The sequence below is a fragment of the Carassius auratus genome, chromosome 33, assembly GCF_003368295.1.
Source record: "Carassius auratus strain Wakin chromosome 33, ASM336829v1, whole genome shotgun sequence".
Taxonomy (NCBI): Eukaryota; Metazoa; Chordata; class Actinopteri; order Cypriniformes; family Cyprinidae; genus Carassius; species Carassius auratus.
In genome coordinates this window covers 2,958,553-2,984,078 of record NC_039275.1, presented here as the reverse complement: position 1 = coordinate 2,984,078, position 25,526 = coordinate 2,958,553, and the positions used below count along the sequence as shown (strand labels likewise).

The 25,526-nt window shown below is 33.8% G+C and overlaps 2 protein-coding genes across 2 annotated transcripts in view; both read left to right on the top strand.

The window, feature by feature from the left end:
• The window catches only part of LOC113052732 (eIF-2-alpha kinase activator GCN1-like), a 53,105-nt gene that overhangs the window by 22,897 nt on the left and 4,682 nt on the right, over positions 1-25,526 (top strand). Inside the window, exons 27-53 of the mRNA XM_026217153.1 lie at positions 391-471; positions 561-704; positions 787-911; positions 1,921-2,110; positions 2,272-2,342; positions 3,067-3,232; positions 4,620-4,814; positions 4,910-5,156; positions 6,944-7,065; positions 7,406-7,520; positions 8,561-8,740; positions 12,309-12,529; positions 13,967-14,035; positions 14,120-14,258; positions 14,366-14,562; positions 15,669-15,811; positions 15,885-16,002; positions 16,119-16,334; positions 17,364-17,528; positions 17,607-17,768; positions 19,367-19,459; positions 20,642-20,785; positions 21,506-21,775; positions 22,593-22,706; positions 23,608-23,838; positions 23,919-24,112; positions 24,885-24,999. Of these exons, the coding sequence (XP_026072938.1) occupies positions 391-471; positions 561-704; positions 787-911; positions 1,921-2,110; positions 2,272-2,342; positions 3,067-3,232; positions 4,620-4,814; positions 4,910-5,156; positions 6,944-7,065; positions 7,406-7,520; positions 8,561-8,740; positions 12,309-12,529; positions 13,967-14,035; positions 14,120-14,258; positions 14,366-14,562; positions 15,669-15,811; positions 15,885-16,002; positions 16,119-16,334; positions 17,364-17,528; positions 17,607-17,768; positions 19,367-19,459; positions 20,642-20,785; positions 21,506-21,775; positions 22,593-22,706; positions 23,608-23,838; positions 23,919-24,112; positions 24,885-24,999 (4,227 nt within the window). The remainder of the gene's footprint in view (positions 1-390; positions 472-560; positions 705-786; positions 912-1,920; positions 2,111-2,271; positions 2,343-3,066; positions 3,233-4,619; positions 4,815-4,909; positions 5,157-6,943; positions 7,066-7,405; positions 7,521-8,560; positions 8,741-12,308; positions 12,530-13,966; positions 14,036-14,119; positions 14,259-14,365; positions 14,563-15,668; positions 15,812-15,884; positions 16,003-16,118; positions 16,335-17,363; positions 17,529-17,606; positions 17,769-19,366; positions 19,460-20,641; positions 20,786-21,505; positions 21,776-22,592; positions 22,707-23,607; positions 23,839-23,918; positions 24,113-24,884; positions 25,000-25,526) is intronic.
• On the top strand, positions 8,984-12,233 carry LOC113052733 (zinc finger BED domain-containing protein 1-like). The gene is made up of 2 exons (XM_026217154.1): positions 8,984-9,319; positions 10,100-12,233. Exons 1-2 carry the CDS (start codon positions 9,117-9,119, stop codon positions 11,781-11,783), a joined length of 1,887 nt encoding a protein of 628 aa, XP_026072939.1. The 5' UTR covers positions 8,984-9,116; the 3' UTR covers positions 11,784-12,233.

Here is a 25,526-nt window from a genome sequence, read left to right as displayed (position 1 = left end):
AATTATACTGATAAAATAAAATAAAAAAATATTCAGTTATATCTTTATCAAAAAAATATACATAATACATTTGTAATAAAATATCTAATACATGAAAGTATTAAAATTATGAAAGTGTAAATTCTTTCTTTTTAATAAATAAATATATATTACAAATTCAATAATAAAAATGTCTATCTATATAAAATTATTCAAATTTAAATTTTATTCATGTCAAAACATTTTTACAATTAAATAAGAATATATATATAAAAAAAATTCACCTATTGTAGCTTTAACTGTGCATGTATTAAAGTAAAATCTCATAAAAATGTCACAAATGCACATTTATTTTAAGTGTGTAGAACTGAAACCCCGGCAGTTTATAATTGTCTTGTTCTGTTTGTCCAGAACGGCCCAGAGCTGCTTCCTAGAGTCAGTATGCTGCAGCTCTTGACCAAAGTGATCGGCACGTCCACCCCTCGCCTCCAGGTAGAGACTCACATCCAGGACAGCGCTCCGACGCACACACTGTTTGAGCAGAGGTAGTGACGGTGTGTGTGTGTGTGTGTGTGTTGTAGGTGCTGGCCTCAGGCTGTCTGACGGCGCTCTGTGCCAGCGCTGGAGGGGAGGAGGGATGTGCGCTCGCCGAACAGCCGGAGATTGACGCTCTGCTGGAGGCTTTACTGTCCCCGTGCTTCTCTGTCAGAGACGCTGCGCTCAGGGTCAGTGCCTTTCTCTTTCTAATGCGTATGCAATTACATTATGAAATCCTTTTAATCAAAGCCTGTCGCCTCGCTGGTGTAGGGTCTGCTGGAGATGGAGTTGGCGTTGCCCACCGACAGCGCTGACCCCAGCGGTCTGAGGATGCTGAGGAGACTGTGGGTGGCCAAGTTTGATGTGGAGGAGGAGGGAAGAGCTCTGGCGGAGAAGTGAGTCATGCCACATTTTCACACAAACAGCTTCTGGTGAAGCTCCTAACATGAGTTTGGTTGGTGCTAAAGCTAAACACAAACCATGTTGATTTGAAAATGTGGATCTGATAAATGGTTCATCTTGTGGACTCCAGTGCTGTTGTGGAAGTGAATTTCTGTTGATTTATCACTTTTATTTGTGTCAGTAAAATAAAGTAAAAGTAAATGTTATTATACCAAGTCAAAGCATGGAGATTTCTAAAGTGAATATGCATTTTTGTTAGTTTCAAAGTGAAAATGTATTTTTGTAAAAAAAAAAAAAAAAAAAGTAATTAAATTAAAATACGTTTTCAAATACTAAAATATGAATATTTTTAAAATTTGAATATGCATTTGTGTAGATAAATTAATTTTATTTTACTAGCCAAAAAAGATTGACATTTCTAAATTGTCAAAATGAAGTGAAATAAAAATACATTATTTCACTTACTAAAATAATTTTAAACTAAACTTAATTAAAATAACTTACTTTTTAAAAGTGAATTTGGATTTTTGTAAATAATGAAAATAAAATATATTATTTTACCAGCTAAATAAATTGACATTTTGAAGTGACAGTGCATTTGTGTCAAAATAAAATGAAATTAAAATACATTGTTTCACCTTCTAAAATCATGGATATTTCTAAAGTGAATTTGCATTTGTTTCAATGAAATAGAAAAAATAAGACCTATTGTTACACCAGTTAAAATAATTGATATTTTGTAAGGTGAATATGGATTTGTCAAAATAAAATGATACAAAAAAAATATATAATATATATATTGACATGCAAGCATGCATTCACTTTAGAAACATAAATTTCAGCAGTTATAATTGACGTATCTAAAGTGAATGCATGCATGCATGTCAATATAAAATGAAAAAAAATAAATAAAAATTTCACCTGCTAAAATAATTGATAATTCTGCATTTGTATAAACGGACTGACTGAATGTTGTAGTTGAGATGTTGTGCATGGTCTCAGACTCTGGCAGGCTCTGTGTCTGGATCTGGTCCCTGAACTCTGTGCGCTCCTGATTGAGGATGTGATCCACCACGAGGAGGCGGTGCGTTCGGCGGGGGCCGAGGCTCTGTCCAGCGCCGTCAGCCAGTACCACGAGCAGTCGGCCACCGTCCTGACCCAACTCACAGAGATCTACCACCAGAAACTCTACGTGAGTCAAAATGACCACTGAGAGTAATCGGAGAAATCATTCCCGGTCACCTTTAATTCATGGCCCTGCTGTTTAAAACTGAATGGCCGTCATTGTGAAGGCGACTCATTGTGGATTGCATGAGTGAATGTGACGGCTTTGACTAATGTCTGTGTTTTCAGAGACCTCCTCCTGTTCTGGACGCTCTGGGACGAGTCATTTCTGAATCTCCTCCTGACCAATGGGAGGCCAGGTGAGAGAACGTTTCCCATGATTCCATGAGTGATTATAGAAACTGAAGTGACTTAGGTTTCTATATCTATGTTTATTTCATTTTTAGTTTTCCTTTATTAATTTGTCTTTGGGCATCATCTGTGGCAGTGTCACAAGAAAATGTCAAATTTTTAGCGTTCTGTTTTTGATTTCAGCTTGTTTTTTTATTTCATTCATAGTTTCAATTCGTTTATTCATTAATTTATGATATCTTCAACATCTGTGGCAATGTCAGAGTGGTTAGAAAAATTATAAATACTGAATGTCTATTATATTTTGCTTTTGTTTCATTTTAGTATTAATTTTTAGTTTACATTTATTTAAATTATTAATTTTTAATGTCTTTGGACAGCATCTGTGGAAATGTCACAGTTTTGTTTAGAAAATTTGTCAGTATTTTTTGTGATTTTCAGTTTAATTTGAATATATTTTGAACAACATCTGTGGGAATATCTGAGTTATTTTTATTTAAATTTTTTTGTTTTTATTTGATTTATTTGTGATCTTTTTGTCAGAAAGATTAAATGTCAGAATTATTAAAAAGTTATTATAAAAATATATCATTTTTTGTGTGTTATTGATGTGAGTTTTTCTTTTTCTTAATTGATCTATTTAACATAACTACTTTAGTTTTTATGAAGTTTCGTCTGGCTGATAGTTTCCTCCAGGATAGAGCTGGTGAGTGATGCGTTTCCTGTCTGCAGGTGTGGCATTGCTCTGGCGCTCAACAAACTGGCTGAGTTTCTGGATGAGAGTCAGGTGACGCCCCTCTTCCTGTTCTTTGTGCCGGACGCTCTGAACGACAGACACGCAGAGGTGCGGCGCTGCATGCTGGACGCGGCGCTGTCTGCACTCAACACACACGGCAAGGTACTCCGTCCAGAGCACAGAACAGAATTACTAAAAAATAAAAAATAAAAATTTCTCCACCACCAATATAATTTCCTCTTATAAAGTAAATATGCATTCCTGCAAAATTAAATTTAAATGCAATATTTTGCCGCCTCAAATAATTTCCACTTCTAAAGTGAATATGCATTCTTGCAAAATAATAGTAAATTAAAATGTAATATTAAATTAAAATGCAATATTTTTCCACCTCAAATTATTTAAATTTCTAAAGCGAATATGCAATCTTGCTAAATAATAGTAATTAAAATTCAATATTCTGCCTCGTAAAAAAAAAAAAAAATTCTAAAGTGAATATGCATTCCTGCAAAATTAAATAAATTTAAATGCAATATTTTGCCGCCTCAAATAATTTCCACTTCTAAAGTAAATATGCATTCCTGCAAAATTAAATTTAAATGCAATATTTTGCCGCCTCAAATAATTTCCACTTCTAAAGTGAATATGCATTCTTGCAAAATAATAGTAAATTAAAATGCAATATTAAATTAAAATGCAATATTTTTCCACCTCAAATTATTTAAATTTCTAAAGCGAATATGCAATCTTGCTAAATAATAGTAATTAAAATTCAATATTCTGCCTCGTAAAAAAAAAAAAAAATTCTAAAGTGAATATGCATTCCTGCAAAATTAAATAAATTTAAATGCAATATTTTGCCGCCTCAAATAATTTCCACTTCCAAAGTGAATATGCATTCTTGCAAAATAATAGTAAATAAAATGCAATATTCTTCCTCGTCAAATAATTTCCTTTTCTAAAGTAAATATGCATTCCAGCTAAATTAAATAAAATGCAATATTTTGCCGCATCAATTAATTTACATTTCTAAAATGAATATGCATTCTTGCAAAATAATAGTAAATTAAAATGCAATATTAAATCAATTAAAATGCAATATTTTGCCGCATCAATTTATTTACATTTCTAAAATGAATATGCATTCTTGCAAAATAATAGTAAATTAAAATGCAATATATTGCCGCTTCAATTAATTTACATTTCTAAAGTGAATATGCATTTTTATAAATGAAATAAAAATATAATGTTTCAGCAGGTAATGTACATTTAAAAAAAAAAATGCACAAGTGAATATACATTTACATCAAATGAAATTATTAATAAAATAGGCGATACACTAGAACTAAATGGAAATTCGATACTGAAATTTGAAGGTTTAAACTGAAGCACTAAAATAACTAACTGAAAAACAAAAAAATAAACGTGAATTAAAAAGAAATGAAACCTACTCAAACTTAAAAATGAAAAAGAACCTTTTTTAAAATCTGAAATCATATTATAATAGTATATAGATGATGCTCTAACTGACTCTGTGTTTGTCTCTCAGGAGAACGTGAGCTCGCTGCTGCCCGTGTTTGAGGAGTTTCTGAAGAACGCTCCGCAGGATGCTAACTATGACTCTGTGCGGCAGAGCGTGGTCATCCTCATGGGCTCTCTGGCCAAACATCTGGACAAGAGTGACCCTAAAGTCAAACCCATCGTGGCCAAGCTGATCACAGCCCTGTCCACCCCCTCACAGCAGGTCAGCTCCGTCCGTGTGTTTGCTGATAGTAACGGCATATTAACACATGATGATAGATGCTCAGTTTACTCTGAGTTGTGTCCGGTCGTCCTCAGGTCCAGGAGTCGGTGGCCAGCTGTCTTCCTCCTCTGGTTCCTGCTATAAAGGAGGACGCGGGTGGGATGGTGAAGAAGCTCCTGCAGCTGCTGCTGGAGAGCGATAAATACGCCGAGAGGAAGGGAGCGGCGTACGGACTGGCCGGGCTGGTCAAAGGTCTGGGGATCCTGTCTCTCAAACAGCAGGACATCATGACCACGCTGACCGACGCCATCCAGGACAAGAAGAACTCCAGACGCAGAGAAGGTGAGAGAGCTGGAAACTCATCAATGCGTGAGCTCCCGTTCAGTTTAGTGGGCTTTACTGGTGTGACAAATAATATATACCACTTTTTTTTTTTGGTATGCGTCACCCTGGAGCACAAAAGCAGTCTTAAGTCACTGGGGTATATTTGTAGCAATAGCCAAAAATACAGTGTATGAGTCAAAATTGAGCCAAAAATCATTAGGATATTAAGAAAAGACGAAGATATTTTGTTAAATTCCTAGTGTAGATATATCAAAACTTCATTTTTGGTTAATAATATGCATTGCTAAGAACTTCATTTTTCAACTTTAAAGGCGAAAAATTTATTGTATTAATTGATGTTATGTTTATATTGATGTATAAATCTAAGTACACACACATATATACAGTACAGACCAAAGGTTTGGAAACATTACTATTTTTAATGTTTTTGAAAGAATTTTCTTCTGCTCATCAAGCCTGCATTTATTTGATCAAAAATACAGAAAAAAAGTGTAATATTGTGAAATATTATTACAATTTAAAATAATTGTTTTTAAATGTATTATACTTTAAATGATCATTTATTTCTGTGAGATGCAAAGCTGAATTTTTAGGATCATTATCACATGATCCTTTAGAAATCATTCTAATATGATGATTCGTTATCAAAGATGGAAACCGTTCTGCTGCTTCATATTTTTTCAGAACATGTGATACTTTTTTAGGAAACTTTGATGAATAAAAAGTAAAAAGAAAAAAAGAAGCTATGTTTTTTAAATATAAATATTTTGTCATAACAATATACACTACTGGTTAGTAATTTGGGGTCAGTAATTTTGTTTTTCTTTAAATAAAATCAATACTTTTATTCAGCAAGGATGTGTTAAATTGATAAAAAGTGATAGTAAAGAAAATATATTATTAGAATTTTTTATTTTTATTTTGAATAAATGCAGTTCTTTTTAAACTTTTATTGATCAAATATATTAGACAGCAGAACTGTTTCCAACACTCATAATAAATCAGAATATTAGAATGATTTCTAAATGATCATGTGATCGACTGATGTTACATGTGACACTGAAGGCTGGAGGAATGATGCTGAAAATTCAGCTTTGCATCACAGGAATACATTATTTTTGTAAAGTATATTCAAATGGAAAACTATTATTTTAAATTGTAATAATATTTCACAATATTACAGTTTTGTCTGTATTTTTGATCAAATAAATGCAGGCTTGATGAGCAGAAGAAAATTCTTTCAAAAACATAAAAAATGGTAATGTTTCCAAACTTTTGGTCTGTACTGTATATACACGTATATATGGATTTGTTTGTAATTTATCTAATAATTAAAAATATATATATTTTTCTAGACAAGTTAACTCTGTTTTCAAAAATTGTTTTATTAATAAATAAGTTAAGAATAATAAATCAGTAAAAAAATACAAATTAATAAAACAGAACAAAGACTCACTAGACTAAAACTAAACTCGAATCAAAAACAACAATGCAAGTGCTGATCAATTCAGTCATGATGTATGATAACGAAATAATGCAAAATAAATTCATCCTCTTTTGAGTCGGTGCATGAGTTGTGGTGCTCGTGGGTGAAGCAGGTTCGAGTCTAGCTTGTGTGCTGCTCCTGTTCCCGACTTTTTTCCCAATAATTCTGTCTTTTCTCTAAGGTATTTCTCTATTAAATAAAGCCAAATAAATAATGAATAAAACATGCAGTGTGAAGAAAGAAAAAGACATGCAAAGAAGTTAAAACTACTATAAAGAGTTGTGGTTGTGTGTCACAGGTGCTCTGTTTGCGTTCGAGATGTTGTGTAACATGCTGGGGAAGCTGTTTGAGCCGTACGTGGTTCACGTCCTTCCTCACCTGCTGCTCTGTTTTGGTGACGGGAACCAGTACGTCAGAGAGGTACAAACTCTTGTTTCATACTTTTTAACTCGCATCGTAACAAGATGGTCATTTTCTGTAACCCTAACCAGCCACTGGATTTCAATTCCTCGTGTTGCACAGAGTGGCCCCGCCCACAGAGAAATCTCATTGGTCCAAAATCCTGCATTACATACTTGAAGCTTCAGACATGTTTCGACTGGCTGTATTTTGTCACTTGATTTGGTTTTGCATTTTTTGTTGTTGCTGGTTTCATTAAAGTGAATAGTTCTCAGTCTATGGTGTCTCATCTTGTTAGAATGAGGTTGCATACGAATGCATCTGTGTTTTGAGATGTTGCATGATGTTTGCTGTGTGTCAGGCGGCGGATGACTGCGCTAAAGCTGTGATGAGGAACCTGAGCGCTCACGGCGTGAAGCTGGTTCTGCCGTCTCTGCTGATGGCTCTGGAGGAGGAGTCCTGGAGAACTAAAGCAGGTCCGCTTTAAGATGCAGAATCGTTTTTTGGGAGTGTAGTGTTCAGGCATTTGTTTGCTGAAGATATATGATTACTGGTTTTTTGTTTTTTTTGTTTTTTTTTTTACTAGTGTTTTTTGTTATAGAATATTTTATTTAAATTATAATTATATATTTTTACTTATTTATTTTACATATTATTTTTTTATTTATCACTGTCTCACGTGGTAAATTTATTTTTATTTTATTATTATTATTATAGATGATGATTATTATTATTATTATTCAGTTATTTATTTTTATATTATTATTATTATAGATTTTTATTATTATTATTATTATTATTATTATTATTATTCAGTTATTTATTTTTATTATATTATTATAGGTTTTTATTATTATTGTTATTATTATTATTCAGTTATTTATTTTTATTATATTATTATTATTAATATTATTATAGATTATTATAATTATTCAGTTATTTATTTTTATTTTATTATTACTATAGATTATTATTATTATTATTATTATTATTATTATTATTCAGTTATTTTAAATTATTGTTCAATTATTTTTTATTGTATTATATATATATATATATATATATATATATAATATTTTAACTATTATTGTAGTATAATTTATTTTAATTATGATATTTATATTTTTGTAATTTAATATAATTATATTTATTATTATTGTTATTGTCTCACTTGAAAATGCATAGCATTGTTTTATTATTTATAGTATTTTTTTTTTTTACATATATATATTTCATTGATTTATTATGTATTAATCATGATCATGGCTTCACATGGTAATTCAGTCCATTATTATTTTTGTATTTTTATTAAATAATTTATTTTAAATGTTACAATTATTGTTTGTATTTTATTTGTATAGTATTTTTAATTATTAAATATAGCTTTTTGTTATTAGTAATATTTATTTCATATTTTTTCTTAATAATTCTTGTTCTGGACATAATTCTAGTTGTGTTATAAGAGTAGTATTTGTTTTCTGAATCGTTATGGGTCACTCTCTCCGTGTGTCTGTAGGCTCGGTGGAGCTGTTGGGTGCGATGGCGTACTGTGCTCCTAAACAGTTGTCCTCGTGTCTGCCGAACATCGTTCCCAAACTGACGGAGGTTTTGACCGACTCTCACGTGAAGGTGCAGAAAGCCGGTCAGCAAGCGCTCCGACAGATCGGCTCCGTCATCCGCAACCCTGAGATCCTGGGTATGAAATATTAATGCTTTTTTTTAGGGCTGCAACAACGAATCGATTAAATCGATTAAAATCGATTACTAAAAGAGTTGGCAACGAATTTCATAATCGATTCGTTGTGTCGCGCGACGCAGAGACGTTTGATTATTATGTAAAAAATAAAAACTTTTTTTCTTTTTTTTTGCTGTTTTATTCCATTGTTTCTTTTTTTGTGTTTTGTAAAAAATTAAAACTATAAGTACAAATGTAAAAAAAAAATGTTAGTTGATCGCGGAGCAGATGGACACACTCGGTCTCTCTCGCGCACTGATGCTAGTGCTAGCAGAGTTTGGCGCCTCATAGACAGTCGGATCAAAAACAAAAACGAGCGGAGGTAGAGGAAAGATACATGGCAGAGGCAGAGAAACCCGTGCGCCCCAAGTCATCCAAGGTGTGGGAGCATTTCACACTAAATAAACAAAAAAAGTGTGTTAACTGCAAAATATGCAAAAGCGACATGGCATGGCACGGGAGCACCACGGCAATGATCCAGCACCTGAAACGCAAACATGTTGGAGTTTTTGATGAGGAGGAAGGGAGTTCAACAGCAGGGTAAGTCACTACAGAATCCTACTTTTGTTCTGTTTTGAAGTGAGGAACGTAATGTCCCTGGTGCTGGTGTTTACCTGTTATCCAGCTTGACAAGTTAGCGTTAGCTCGTTAATAACAGTAGTAAAGCAGGGGTGGGTTTAATCTTTGCATTGCAAGATTAAAGACATGTTTTTATTCACTTTTTTTTTATTCAGAAAATTAAATGATGCTTAAAACTTCTGTTTTTGATTATATATCATTAAGATTATTTTTCTTATCCCATTGGCAGATCATTTAGCTTGTTTTAAACAATCACTTAATTTTGAGGTGTTTTTTTTCTAGAAAACAGGACATAATTTCTTATGCTATTTCATGTGTCTAGTAAATGTATCTTGATTTAAGATTTTTTAGATATTTGGACTGAACAGGACAAAACTACTAAATTAGAGAAGCATTTTTTTGCAGTGTATATTCTGTGCTTTGTCCCAAATAGGTTATTAATGACAAATATATTTGTGTGTGTTGTACTTTTTAATTTAATTGTAAAGTTCTTTTATAGCACTTGTTCGTCTTTAGCTGTATATAAATGTGTGTATAAATGAACCTTGCACTTACTACAATGATGGTAATAATTTAATGAATAAGCTTCAAGTGAACTCGAGAGAGAAAGAGAGAGAGAGAGTGTGTGTCTTGTCTGTAATTGCTCTTTGGGTTACGTATGTTTGTAGGTATGTAAGTATGTATTTAGTTGATGTAAAAATTGTGCTATTACACATACTCATCCTATCTTTTTGATTCCAGAAAAAAACAGCAAACCATGAGAGGCTTCTTGATGGGAAATGCATCATGTACACCACAGCAAGCCGCTGTCTTGACGGATAGTATCCTTAACATGCTCGTCACTGACATGAGGCCTCTGTCGATGGTTGAAGATGACGGCTTCACTAAAATGATCCACACCTTGAACCCTGGTTACACTCTGCCCTCCAGGACTCACTTCACAAAGCTCATGGAGAGAAAATATGAAGAGACATTCAAAGAAGTGAAAACTGCAATAAACACCAACAACAGCAAACTTGCTCTCACCACTGATGTATGGACAAGTGTAGCAACTGAAGCCTACCTTGGAATTACATGCCACTACATCACAGATGACTGGGACATGCAGTCATTCTGCCTCACCACCATGCCACTGCATGACAGACATACTGCATCTAACATTGCAGAGTGGTTGGAGCAGGCAGTGGCAAGATTTGAAATTCCTCCTAGCAAAATCATTGCCATAGTCCATGACAATGGTGCTAATATCGTGGCTGCAGCAAATATCCTGGAGGAGAAGCATGGGTGGTCCTCTGTCCGTTGCACTGGCCATACTTTGCAGCTTGTGATCAATACTGCATTGAAGCATCCAAGCATTGAAAAAGCTGTCGGGGCTGCAAGATGTCTGGTAGAACATTTTAAGAAAAGTGAGCTGGCCAGCAGTAAACTCAGAGAGAAACAACAACAAATGGCCACACCAGAGCACAGCCTTGTTCAAGACATAAGCACAAGGTGGAATAGCACATTCTATATGATAAGTCGACTGCTTGAGCAAAGGTGGCCTGTAACAGCAACACTGTCCGACAGCTCTGTCACACAGAGAGGCAAAAGGTACCTGGATCTGAAACCAGACCAGTGGAGCCTGCTGGAAGAGCTTTCAACAGTCCTCAAGCCTTTTGAATGTGTCACTGTGTTCATGAGTGGACAGAAATATGCAACAATATCTGCAATACCTCCACTTGTGAAGGGGCTGTTGAAGTCCACCCAGAGTGCTATCTACGAGTCAGCCCCGCTGCGTGCTTTCCAACTCACTGCAGTGCAGCAGTTGCAGGAGAGATGGAAAAGGGAGACTGCTTTCTCAGATGGAGCACCAAACACAGTGATTTTTGCGATGGCCCTTGACCCAAGGTTTAGGAAACTGAGCAAGTTTCTTTCACCTGATGAAATCCTACTTGTTCAAACTAAACTGCAAACCATGTTACTTGAAGAGAGAAGGAAGATGGATGTGCAGCAGCATGGCAGTGACAGTGTTGTTATTACCTCCACCAATACTACAGCTAATGAATCAACACCTCTAGTAGCTACTCTAATTGATTCACTCCTTGGTTCTGATGGTGAAGAAGAGGATAGAGCAGGTGAAGCTGAGGATGTCCACAGCCAAGTGAGGAACGAAGTCCTCACATACTTTGGAGAAAAGAGCCTTGACAAGGAAGAAAACCCATTATTGTGGTGGAAGGCTAACAATGAAAGATATCCCATGTTGGCCAGGCTAGCAAAGTTTTATCTCTGTATCCCTGCCACCTCAACACCATCTGAGCGGCTGTTTTCTGCAGCAGGCAACATAGCCTCTAAGAAAAGAGCAAGCCTGAGCCAGGAGCATGTGGACATGCTCACATTTTTGCATTGCAATGCAAAGTGTCTGAACAAAGGGAGTGAGAGAGAGTAAGAGTGTGTGTGTGTGTGTGTGAGAGTGTGTGCGTCTGAGAACAAGTTCTGACATTCAAACAAATCCTGTTAAATTTTCTGATTTGAATTGTTCTTTATTTTTTATAAATTATTTATTGTTCTGGCAGCTCAGGTGGCACTTTATTTTTTATTTTTTTAAAGTCTATATATTTGGCAGATGTAAAGCATACATGTGTATGTTTTTAGTGTTAATCCATTTTTATTTTATGTTATTATTATTATAACAGCTCAGGGATGTTCAAGGAGCAACATGTGTGTGCACTTTCTAAAGATTTTAGTTCTTTTTTTGAATAAAGAGTTGGAAATGAATGCTTTTCTTGTTTTTTGTTTTTTATCCGATTCATCGATTAATCGGAAAAATAATCGACAGATTAATCGATTATTAAAATAATCGTTAGTTGCAGCCCTACTTTTTTTAAATGAGTAAGTGAGTGATTGGGGATTTAATGCATGAAGCATGAAAGGTTTAAACCGTCACTGAACTGAGATTCTGTGCATTTGACAGCGATCTCCCCCATCCTGCTGGACGCTTTGACCGACCCGTCTCATAAGACACATCACTGTCTGCAAACGCTGCTGGACACCAAGTTTGTGCACTTCATCGACGCTCCGTCTCTGGCTCTGATCATGCCCATCGTCCAGAGAGCGTTTCAGGACCGTTCCACCGACACACGAAAGATGGCCGCGCAGATCATCGGAAACATGTACTCGCTCACTGACCAGAAGGTGGGAAGTGTTTTATATCTTTACTAATGTGTGTGCTATAACAGGTTTATAACCTCTGGTTCCCTTTTCCACCGAAGCTGGTGCAATATAAACAAATGTAACTATAAAAAGACTTCTTTTAAAACCTTCTATTTGGAGAAGCCTTAAAAATTAATATATGAAGCAGCATGATTGTTTTTGATTTGTTTCTTGAGCAGCAAATCAGTATATTAGAATGATTTCTGAAGATCATGAAGACTGGAGGAATGATGCTGGAAATACAGCTTTGACCACAGAAAAAAATTATATTTTAATAGATATTCACATAGAAAACAGCTATTTTAAATTGATAAAATATTTAATAAATTTGCTGTTTTTATTATAATAAATATATTTATCAGCCTTGCTGAGTATTAGCTTCTTTCTAAAAAAGTTAAATAAAAAAATTAACCAGTAATGTAAAAGAAATGCTAGTGCTGGCAACAAAATAAATAAAACATTTTGTTTTTGTCCTTTATTTATAATTTATTATTATTATTATTATTATTATTATTATTATTATTATTAATTTATTATTAATTAATAATTATCTGAAAATACAGCTTTGATCACAGGAATAAATTATATTTTAATAGATATTCACATAGAAAACAGCTATTTTAAATTGATAAAATATTTAATAAATTTGCTGTTTTTATTATACTAAATATATTTATCAGCCTTGCTGAGCATTAGCTTCTTTCTAAAAAGTTAAATAAAAAAATTAACCAGTAATGTAAAAGAAATGCTAGTGCTGGCAACAAAATAAAACATTTTGTTTTTGTCCTTTATTTATAATTTATTATTATTATTATTATTATTATTATTATTATTAATTTATTATTAATTAATAATTATCTGAAAATACAGCTTTGATCACAGGAATAAATTATATTTTAATAGATATTCACATAGAAAACAGCTATTTTAAATTGATAAAATATTTTACTAAATATATTTATCAGCCTTGGTGAGCATTAGCTTCTTTCAAAAAAAAAAAAAAAAAAAAAAATTAACCAGTAATGTAAAATAATTGCTAGTGCTGGCAACAAAATTAATAAAACATTTTGTTTTTGTCATTTATTTATAAAGCGATTCGTTCAATTGTTGATATCATATATAAATAAAATGTTATGTATTGTTTACCAAACAATATGCAGCCTGCAGCTGGATTAATTATCCTGAAAGAATTGTTAATTTTGATTATCTATCTAAAATATCTTTAGGATAAATATACAAATAAGTCAAATAAGTACAATCTTTTTGCTTCGGTTCCGCAAATCCAAAAAAGTCCAAGCAAACAAGCAGAAAAATCTTAGTAGAATAACATGTTTGTATAAAAGCATCAAGCCACTTTAGGCTTTATTAACTCACCATAAGTGGCTCCTCGGTTTAATATGGTGTTGTGTTTGTTGGCAGGATCTGTCTCCGTATCTTCCCAGCGTGGTTCCAGGACTCAAAGCGTCTCTGTTGGACCCCGTGCCCGAGGTAACATCAGCCGCACTGATCCATGGGAACTCTTGAAGCCAGCATGCACTGACTGTGTTACATGTGACCGTGTGTGTCCATCAGGTGCGGACCGTGTCTGCTAAGGCTCTGGGTGCGATGGTGAAGGGAATGGGCGAGTCCTGCTTCGACGATCTGCTGCCGTGGCTCATGGAGACGCTGGCGTCTGAGCAGAGCTCTGTGGATCGATCCGGTGCGGCTCAAGGTGAGAGAACATCACTGCACCTCCATACATGTGTGTGTGTGTGTGTGTGTCCTTCTGCTTTACTGTATTAATGCTGTGCTTCATCCCTCTCCGTCTCCGTCTCTCAGGTCTGGCTGAAGTTATGGCAGCGCTGGGTGTGGAGAAACTGGATAAACTGATGCCAGACGTGGTTCAGACGGCCAGTAAGGTGGACATCGCCTCTCACGTCAGAGACGGATACATCATGATGTTCATCTACCTCCCTCTGACCTTCGGGGACAAATTCACGCCGTATGTGGGTCCCATCATTCCCTGCATCCTCAAGGTGAGAGGATTTCACGTCGGATATCTCCTGCATTTTCAAATTTAAGAATGTGAGCTTGAAGTTTAATGCAAACTGTTGAATTGTGAAAAATATATTTGTAATTAAATATTTGATTTAATATTAAGAGGCTGTTTACTTTCTTTACATTCTAGAAAATAAATATTGAGATTTATTTTCTATTTAAGCTATTATTAAACTATTAATGTTTTTTTTGTTATGTTAAGAAATGTATTTCTTAATAATAAATTATTATTTTTGTTATCAATAACTATAAATTACTAAAGAATATTAGCTCAAAGTTTAGAGTTCGAAATATAGATTTACTAAAATGTTTATTTTTTTTGTAAGAAAACTTACTTTCTAAATATTTAATAAAATAATTGTTGAGATTTTATTTTCTATATAATAAGCTGTTATTAAACAATTAATATTTGTTTTCTTTGAGTAATGTTAAGAAATGTATTTTTTAAATAATAAATTAATATGAGCTCAAAGTTTGTAAGTTCGAAAAATAGATTTACAGAAATGTTAATTTTTTGTAAGAAAATGTTTACTTTCTAAATATTTAAGAAAATAAATATTTCAATTCATTTTCTTAATAATAAATTATTAAACCATTAAATATGTATTTTATTATTACTAAACAAATGTAGTAAATTATTTTAAATATAAAAAATAGTTTATTTGCACACTTTATTTGAGAGAAATAATAAGAAAAAAAACTTCTAAATAAATTAAGAAAATATATATATATTTTTTTTTTTTCAGTAAATGTTGCTGGTAATTATTGTGCAATGACAGATCAATCCATGTTTCTCTAAAGTAAACTTTACACCCTTCACATTTTATATGAAGGGATAATTCACCCAAAATGAATTATATATAACATGATAGAAGATATTTTGAAGAAAGTTGCCATTGACTTCCATAGTAGGAAAAAAATACAGTGGGAGTCAATGGCTACCAGCATATGAGCATGCTTTATCCTGTCGACCTGTTGATCTGTTCCTGTCTTTATTGGTTGTTCGTACTGTTTTCTAAGTCTCCTAAACCGAAATGAACTGGTCTGTTTGAGTAAGATAATAACTGTGTGTGTGTGTGTCCAGGCTCTGGCCGATGAGAACGAGTACGTGCGAGACACAGCCCTGCGCGCCGGCCAGCGCATCATCAGCATGTACGCCGAGACGGCCATCGCTCTACTGCTTCCAGAGCTGGAGCAGGGTCTGTTCGACAACCTCTGGAGGATCAGGTACCTCTCATCACGCCCTTCATCATGTTGTCATAGCGACGGATGCTGATGCTGAGTGTGTGTGTCCTCTTAGATTCAGCTCGGTGCAGTTGCTAGGCGACCTGCTGTTCCATATCTCCGGGGTGACGGGGAAGATGACAACAGAGACGGCGTCAGAGGATGATAATTTTGGCACGACCCAGTCGAATAAGGTGACCCTGGAACAGACCACGGGGCTTGTAGATTCAGGAGATAAGAGTAGATCGCTCACTTCCTGTTGCATGGAGACTTTTAGAGTAAATGTTGTGTTTTTAATGCTTTTCCCCAGGCTATTATTGGAGCGCTGGGCCCGGAGAGACGCAACCGTGTGCTTTCTGGGCTGTACATGGGCCGCTCGGACACACAGCTGGTGGTCAGACAGGCGTCTCTTCACGTGTGGAAGATCGTGGTGTCGAACACGCCTCGGACGCTACGAGAGATCCTGCCCACCCTCTTCACGCTGCTGCTGGGCTTCCTGGCCTCCACCTGCCCAGACAAGAGAACGGTACACTCCAAACACAAACTACAGGCCCTTTTGATTTCTGAGGCCTGCATTTGGTTTTTTTTTTTGTGGAAATTAGTTTCTATGTTAGCAACTACATCAGAATTGTAGGAGTTTTACGTTGTTTGGAAAGAAAGTGTGTATTTAGTATCATCAGAATTGTGCTCTTATGTTTTTTATTATGATTTATTTTTATTTATTTTTTGTTTGTTTGTTTTTTTTTTTTTTTAATTAAACCTGATTGTGAGGAATAAAATTCAGCAATGAATGACGTTGAATATGATGTCAAGAAGTAAAAAAAAAACTGTTTAAATATTTTAACATCAACATGAAATTAAAATTCTGACACTCTTTAATTTCTAAATACAATTATCATCGTTTAAATTTGAGAAAATAAATATTAAGAAACCTTTTTTTGATTATAAATTAAGTAAATATTTATTCATTTAAATTTTAAGAAAACATCTACTTAATCTTTAAGAAATAATTTTTGTAAGCACATTATTATGGTAATTACTATTAAATCAATGTTTATTTTCCTGATATTTCAGAAATGTAAAGAAATGGATTTTCTTAATAAATTGACAAAACAATTGTTTATTTTAATATTAAGAAAACGTTAACTGTGTTAATATTTGAGAAACAAATTGCAAAAAAGAAAAACATTTTTTTCTTAATAAATTAGTGTTAATTTTTATATCTAATGTCTACTTAATATTTGCAAAAATAATTTTTGCAATGGTGTATTATTATTATTATAGAATTTATATTTGTTTTCTTATTTATTTGAGAATATATGTATATAAATATTAAGAAAATCTTTACATTTTAAAAAATAATAAATTCCAGTCATACTTAAAATATTTGTTTATTTTTTTTACAATTATTTGAGAAAATAAATATTAGGAAATTATTTGCTAATGAAAATATATTAAAATATTGAAATTTAAAATATTTAAATGCTATTTAAAAATGGTTTGAAAAAAGTTTCTCAAAAGAAAAACGTCATTGTTCATGTCTGTCCTGCTCCAGATCGCCGCTCGTACTTTAGGCGACCTGGTGAAGAAACTGGGTGAGAAGATCCTGCCTGAGATCATTCCCATCCTGGAGGAGGGTCTGCGCTCGGATAAGAGCGACGAGAGGCAGGGTGTGTGCATCGGCCTCAGCGAGATCATGAAGTCCACCAGCAGAGACGCAGTGAGTCGCAGCGGATGAATGATGCTCAACGGACTCCTCTGTTCACCTCATCATGATAAAGCGCTGTTTTTGTGTCAGGTTCTGGTGTTCTCCGAGTCTCTGGTTCCCACCGTGCGTAAGGCCCTGTGTGATCCTCTGGAGGAGGTTCGTGAAGCGGCTGCCAAAACCTTCGAGCAGCTCCACACCACCATCGGACACCAGGCCCTCGACGACATCCTGCCGATGCTTCTCAAGCAACTGGTGCGGCCGCCTTCCCACAATCCCCTGCGTTTACTTTGCATTGCTGAGATTCCGAGACATTTAGAAAATTATTAAGCAGTAAAACAATATTAAAGGTGTAGTTCACCCTCCACTTGTTTTAAACCTGTGTGAGTTTGGTTTGCATCCAAACAGCTGACGGTAGCCATTGACTTCCATTGTATTCTTTTTCCACACAAGTCAATGGCTACCGGCTGCTTTTCAGTTACCAGCATTCTTCAAAATGTCATCTGTTGTGTTGAACGGGTGAAAGAAATGCTTACAGGTTTAGTAAATGATGACACAATTGTCATTTTTGGGTGAACTGCCTTTTTGGAAAAAAACTACAGATGATGTGAATTGAATAAATAAACCAAAAATACAGTAAAACAGTAATATTGTGGAATATTACAGCAATTTATTATACAAATATTGGTAACACTTTATAATAACTGCACACTATTAATCATTAATTAAGCATTAGTAAACAGATAATTCATAATTTATAAAGCATTAATAGACAGTAATAAGCAGTTTATAAATACAGATATAAATGCTTTATTCTTGATTTAAAAGCATATCTATAATGTGTATTTTCATACTTTATTCATGATCAATTTATAATTTCTCAATGAAGTATAGCATTATTTACAAACCAGTTATTTAGGAGTTGCCAGTGATTCATAAGATCACAAGAAATGTAGTAAATTCAGGTAGTTATAAAGCATTTAGTAGTGGTCCGTTAACTATTTATGTGAGCTCATCTAAAGTGAGGACTAGTTATGCCTTGTAAAGCATTTATAAAGGATATTTAAATGCTCAGTTATCTTCTAAACAAAAAACGGAAACAAACACAACACAGTGATACAGAACATAAAAATATTAACAGCCTTTAAATCTCATTTGTAAAAGCTTTACAAGGCATAAATAGTCCTCACTTTAGATGATCTCACAAAAATAGTTAACTAACAACTACATATGTTTTATAACTACCTGAATTAACCCTGAATTACAGTAGAAGTACATGTTAATAAGCCATTTATTAACACTATAAGTAACTATTACTATATGTCTGAATAAAAAGATTTTTTTAATGCACATTTAAATAATTTATTAATCATTTACTTACATTTTCTAAGTGATCTTATGAACCACTGACAACTCCTTAATAACTGTAAGTGTAAATAATGCTATACTTAATTTAGAAATGATAAATTGATCATTAATAAAGTATGAAAAAACAATTATTAAACACGTTATAGATATGCTTTTAAATCCGGTATAAAGCATTTATGTCTATTTATAAACTGCTTATAAATGTTTATTAATGCTTTATAAATGATGAATTAACTGTTTCCTTATGCTTAACTAATGATTAATAGCATGCAGTTATTATAAAGTGTTACCCAAATATCTTATTTTCAGCATCATTATCCAAGTTTTTAGTGACAATTGTGCTGAATAGAAAGTTAAAAAGAAACACAAGTATTCATTTATTTTTAAAGATCTTGTTGACACCAAACATTTGAACGATGGTATAGTTCTCCACGTCTCAGTCTGCTCTGAAACGCATTTAACCGTCCTCTGGGCTTTTGTTGCAGGAGGACGAGGAGACGTCAGAGTTTGCTCTGGATGGACTGAAGCAGGTGATGGCTGTGAAGAGTCGATCTGTCCTGCCGTACCTGGTGCCTAAAGTGAGTTCTCTTCCCTCGCAGCCTTTCTGAACTAATCTGAGCATAAACAGAGAGTCAGAAACTGGTGCGTCCAGACTTTTGACTAACAACGTCAGCGTAATTATAAGCTTTTTCTGGCCTAGAAATGACCACTTTAGGCTGGAAAAAATGACCAACCACCGTTTGTAATTATTCATAGTATTTAAATTTTGTGTATCCGATATGAATCCCTTGATTATTTCAAAGGTTTGATATTACAAACCTCGCAAAATGTGTTAAACACATGCCACTCATTTTTATTATGTGTGTTATTCTATTGCCATTGATATACTATTATAGTTTTGTTAATATATTGAATTAGATTTATATATATATATATATATATATGGGTCAAAGACGTTAAGATCAAGAGAATCAAAAGAAATGTACAAAAGTGATTTTGTGTCCATAGAAAGCACATTAAATGTAAGTAAAATGTCTACTTTTAAGGTTTCAAATAAGTTTTTGGAGAATAAAATGTCAAAATTTGGTTGAAATAATGTTACATTGTCATTCAGTGTAACACAATATTTATGCAAAAATTCAAACGGCATGCTTATTCTGACGTGTACATATTAAAATATCTAAATGAATAATGGAGCATACTAAATTTTATTGTGTTTTAAATTGGTACAAAATTCTTACTGACAAATGGGCAAAACCTAGGACAGTGGCAAATGTTAAAAATGTAAAATGACAACTCATTAGTATTTGGGGTGAAAGTAATTAGTCTTTTAATATGTCATAAATTGATTTTTGTTGTAAATATGGCTGACAAGATTGTTACACTGAATGACATTTTACTGGGTGCCTTCTGTAAATCAGGGGAAAATTTATGATATTTATTTTTTTGCTCAGAAAAACAAAAAGAAAATTGCAATTAAATGAAACGGAAAACTTTTGCATTTTTTGGGGGGGAGGGGGGGGGGACTACAACAGTTTAAAGCAGTATTACACTTTTTTTATGCTTAAACACTTTTTTCGTCTTTGACCCATATATATATATATAATTTAGTTAGTAATATATTTATTTTATTTATATATTTTAGTCATATATAATTTTTTTTTCAGTTTTCGTTTTGTGATTTTGTCATTTATATTTATATATATATATCTATCTATTCCAGATCATGTTCTGTAACTCTTGATTTTTCTCCTCTGTAGCTGACGGCTCCTCCTGTAAACACGCGTGTCCTGGCCTTCCTGTCTGCGGTGGCAGGAGACGCTCTGACCAAACACCTCGGGGTGATTCTGCCCGCGCTGCTCTCCTCTCTCAAAGACAAGCTGGGCTCAGACGAGGGCCTGCAGGTGAACACGACAGCTGTCAATCATCCCTACTGATACATCACATCCTCTACTGCTCAAAACATCGCAGTCATTCAGATATTTTAATGCTTCTTACCATGCCTGCGTTTATTTAATACAAAAGTAAAAAAAAAACGAAAATGTTTAAAATGTATTTTTCTGTGAATATATTGTAAACTATAATTTATTGCTGTGATGCACAGCTGTATTTCCAGCATCATTCCTCCAGTCTTCAGTGTCACGTGATCTTCAGAAATCATGAAAATATGCTGATTTGCTGCTCGTGAAACATTTCTAATTATCAGAAATCGTGATACAGACATTTTTCGGTTCAAAACAAATGCTGTTCTTTCAAAATTTCTGTTCATTAAAGATTCCTGAAATAATTTTCATCATTGATAATAATCAGAAATGTTCCTGGAGCAGCGAATCAGCATATTTTCATGATTTCTGAAGATCATGTGACACTGAAGACTGGAGGAATGATGCTGAAAATACAGCGGAGCATCACAGGAATAAATTATTTTCCAACAGATATTCACATAGAAAACAGCTGTTTTAAATTAGAATAATATTTCACAATTTTACCATATTTTTGATCAAATAAATGCATCCTTTGTGAGCACAAGATACTTTATAAAACATTTGAATAATTGTACTAATTCTCACACCCTGGCTAGTTAACATACACGTTTAAATGTGTGCGTCTCTGGTCTCGTGCAGGAGCTGAGCAACTGTCAGGCGGTGATCCTCTCGGTGGAGGATGAAGTGGGCCAGAGAATCATCATTGAGGATCTTCTGGAGGCCACACGAGGAGCAGACGCCGGGCTGAGGCAGGCGTCCGTCACCATCCTCAACGGATACTTCTCTCGGACACGGCTGGACTACAGCGCTCACACACGCGTGCTGCTGTCCGGCCTCATGCGGCTCATGAACGACCCCAACCCCGAGGTGCTCAACCAGAGCTGGGACACCATCAGCTCCATCACAAAGGTGAGCCATGCATTGTGCTTCAGCAGGTCTTCTCAAAGTCTCAAACCACCTTGACCTGTTAGTATGAGAGTGTTTTATAGTTGGTAAGTCTGATTCATTTCTATGAATAACTTCAATTGTCTTTTTTTTTCACTGAATCGATTCAAAGCTGATATTGCATCACTGAAACTGATGGACAAAAAGCCTGTATTTCTCTTAAAATAAAAGGAAAAGTATATGTTTGTAAGAATTTTACGTTGTTGCATATACAAAACTGGTCAAAATATTAAGTCTTTTTTTTTTTTTTTTTTTTTTTTTTTTTTAAGAATTAATACTTAAGGCATGAGTAAAGATGTTTATAATTATAAAAAATATTTATATTTTAAAGAAATAGTGTTCTTTTAAACTTTAATATTCTCAAAGAATCTTGAAAAATAAAATGCATCTCAGTTTCCTCAAAAATATTCGGTTTTCATAATCCAGAAATGTTTCTTGAGTTGGAAATCATCATATTTTCATGATTTCTGAAGATCATGTGACACTGAAGACTGGAGGAATGATGCTGAAAATACAGCTTTGATCTCAGAAATAAATTGCATTCTACAATATATTTATATAAAAACTAGTTTAAAACTAGTTAAAAACTTATTTTAAATGTTAATATAATTTTATAATTTTTACTGTATTTTTGCTCAAATAAATGCAGCCTGTGAGCAGAAGAGGCTTCTTTCTCTTATATTTATTACTTGATCGATGCTACTAATGGGAAATAAGCAAGAAGTGATGAATATGACTGGTATCATTGTTTGGTTGATATAGTTTCACTGTGTTTGTGCAGAAACTGGACGCTGGCAGTCAGCTGTCCCTTATTGATGACCTGCACAGGGACATCCGCTCTGCAGCTGCTGAGGTCAAAGGTCAACACTTACCTGGCTTCTGTCTGCCCAAGAAGGTGAGAATCACTTACAGAGACAAACTTGACTTGGCAGCTAACTGAAATGCAAAGAAGTTGGTGATTTAGTTTTTTTTTTTTTGTGTGTGTTTTTATTACTTTTTTTCAATTTTTAAAAGGACTAAAAATAAAATAAATATAATTTTTTTTTTTTTTTTTATAGATTTTTTATTTAACCTTTATTTAACCAGGTTAGTCTCATTGAGATATAGAAACTCTTTTCCAAGAGAGACCTGGCCAAGATAGCAGAACAAATTATACTGAATAAAGCTGAATAGAATTATATAATAATTCTGCAAAAAATGATGATAATAAAAATGGCAAAAACAAAGTGTTCCATTTGGAATATAAGCTTTATGAATATGAAAGCGTGTTGTTTTAAAAAAAAACTTCTAAAAATTATTTTCTTTGATTTTAAATAAAATCTGAAAATATTAATATTAGATTTTAAATAAGACTTCAAGTTTAATATAAATTTTACTTTGACAATTAACTGAAAATAAGTACAACTAAATTGGAAATAAAATGGTGAATAGATTTCATTCTGGATGCAGCATTTATGAATGTGAAAGAATTTTTAACTAAAATTAAAGCTAAAATAAAACATAAAATGAAAAAAGCAAATAAAAGTATTACAGTTTAAAGTTTAATTTGAAATACTAAAATCACTAAAAATTAAAACCGAAATTAATTTAGTTGAAGCTAAATAGAAATATAAAATAAAAACCAATTTAAAGATTTAAAAATAATATTCTATTATTAATACAATTTGTAGAAATTTGGACTGAAAGTGTCAACAACAAACAAACAAATAAAAAAAAATGACATGAAGACTTCTAATTCAAACCGATAATAAATACTGTAATAGCCCTGATGTGATCTGCTGTGTGTGTTTCCTCAGGGAGTGACGTGTATTCTCCCCGTGCTGAGGGAGGGCGTGCTGACAGGAAGTCCGGAGCAGAAGGAGGAAGCGGCTCGTGCGCTGGGCGGAGTCATTAAACTGACATCAGCGGAGGCTCTGCGGCCCTCTGTGGTCAGCATCACCGGACCACTCATCCGTATACTAGGAGACCGATTCGCTTGGACCGTGAAGACGGCTCTGCTAGACACGCTCACTCTGCTGCTGGCCAAAGTCAGTGTCCATCACACCTCCGTCCTGATGCTGATGAAGAGACTCATAACTCACGCTCACATCTCCTCTCTCGTGCGCAGGTGGGCATCGCTCTGAAACCCTTCCTGCCGCAGCTCCAGACCACCTTCCTGAAGGCCCTGCAGGACTCCAGCCGCGCCGTGAGGCTGCGGGCGGCCGAGTCTCTGGGTCAGCTGGTCTCCATACACACTAAAGTAGATCCACTGTTCACAGAACAGCTGTCGTCCATACGCAACGCAGAGGACTCTGGAGTCAGGTGAGAAAAAACTACAGAAAACACACGCACAGTTCTGAGAAATGTCTCTTCTGCTCACCAGGGCTGAATTAACTTGATCAAAAATATAGTAAAATCAGTAAAATTGTGAAATATTATTACACTTTAAAAGAATGGCTTTATTTTTCAATATCTGTTAAACTGTAATTTATTTCTGTGATGCAGCGCTGTATTTTCAGCATCATTCGTCCAGTCTTCAGTCTAATCTTAAATGATTTTCTTCAGAAATCATTCTAATATGATAATTTGCTGCTCAAGAAACATTTATAATTATCAATGCAATAATAATTCATGTTAAACACTGTTGTTCTGCTTAAAGGTGTCAAATGATGTTGCTAAAAATAACTTAAATAGAAATTTCAAAAGGGCAATTTTCAATTTTGATCAATTTAATCCAGCCTTGCTGAATAAAACTGTTCATTTCCTCCAAACTTAGCCAGTAAATAGTTGTACATTAAAAATAGTTTTAATTGCTTTATTAAGTGCAAATAAAGAGAGTGCAGAGAGATATGAAACTAAAGCTTTGCAGGAAATGTTATTTGTGTCCTGGTGCAGTTTTACAGTTGAATGCTTTTCATAACACCATTGAGCAATCAGATCTTAATAAAGCTAGCTAGCAGTAGCTGATCGTTCATTCAAGTCATAGTTTTTGCCTAATTAATCGGTCACTATTAATTATTATTAGCTCTTGCTCATAATTAGGGATTCTGATCTTTTTTCTGTCAGTCATTCTGTTATTGTCTTCATTCTGCAGGGAGACGATGTTGCAGGCCCTGCGCTTCGTCATCCAGGGTGCAGGGTCAAAGGTCGACCCCTCCATCAGGAAGAACATCACCACCACACTGCTGGGCATGCTGGGACATGATGAGGTACAGCTACTAGTCAGGATTATTATGGTTAACAAATAATAAATCCATCATTTAAAGAAGGAGGGGAAAAAAAAACTTTAAATGAATTAAACAAATAATATAAATACAAAAAACTTTAAGGTAGTTGCCCAGGCAACATTTCTAATTTTCATATAGTTTAATTTTGAAAACTAAAATAACCAAAGTTAAATTTCAGTAAAATTAATCAAAACTACATAGACATATTTTCAAAACCTAAAATTAATAGAAATGACAGGAAATACTACAAAATTACTGCAACAAAAAAATAAAAATAAAATAAAAACACTAGTATCTTGATACTAAAATATTACTACTTTTATTTTACTTGAAACAGACATTTTTAAATATAAATATAAATGTAATTATTTTAATAGTGTTTTTAATGTGTTGATAAAACAAAATAAATATTTTTGTAAATTATTATTATATATTACATATGTTTTTGTTTATATATATATATATATATATATATACATACAGTACATGCACACACACACACACACACA

Coding starts and splice junctions, on each gene's coding strand:
- LOC113052733 (XM_026217154.1), top strand. CDS start 9,117: ATGGCAGAGGCAGAGAAACCCGTGCGCCCCAAGTCATCCAAGGTGTGG. Junction 9,320..10,099: donor GAAGGGAGTTCAACAGCAGG/GTAAGTCACTAC, acceptor TTTTGATTCCAG/AAAAAAACAGCAAACCATGA.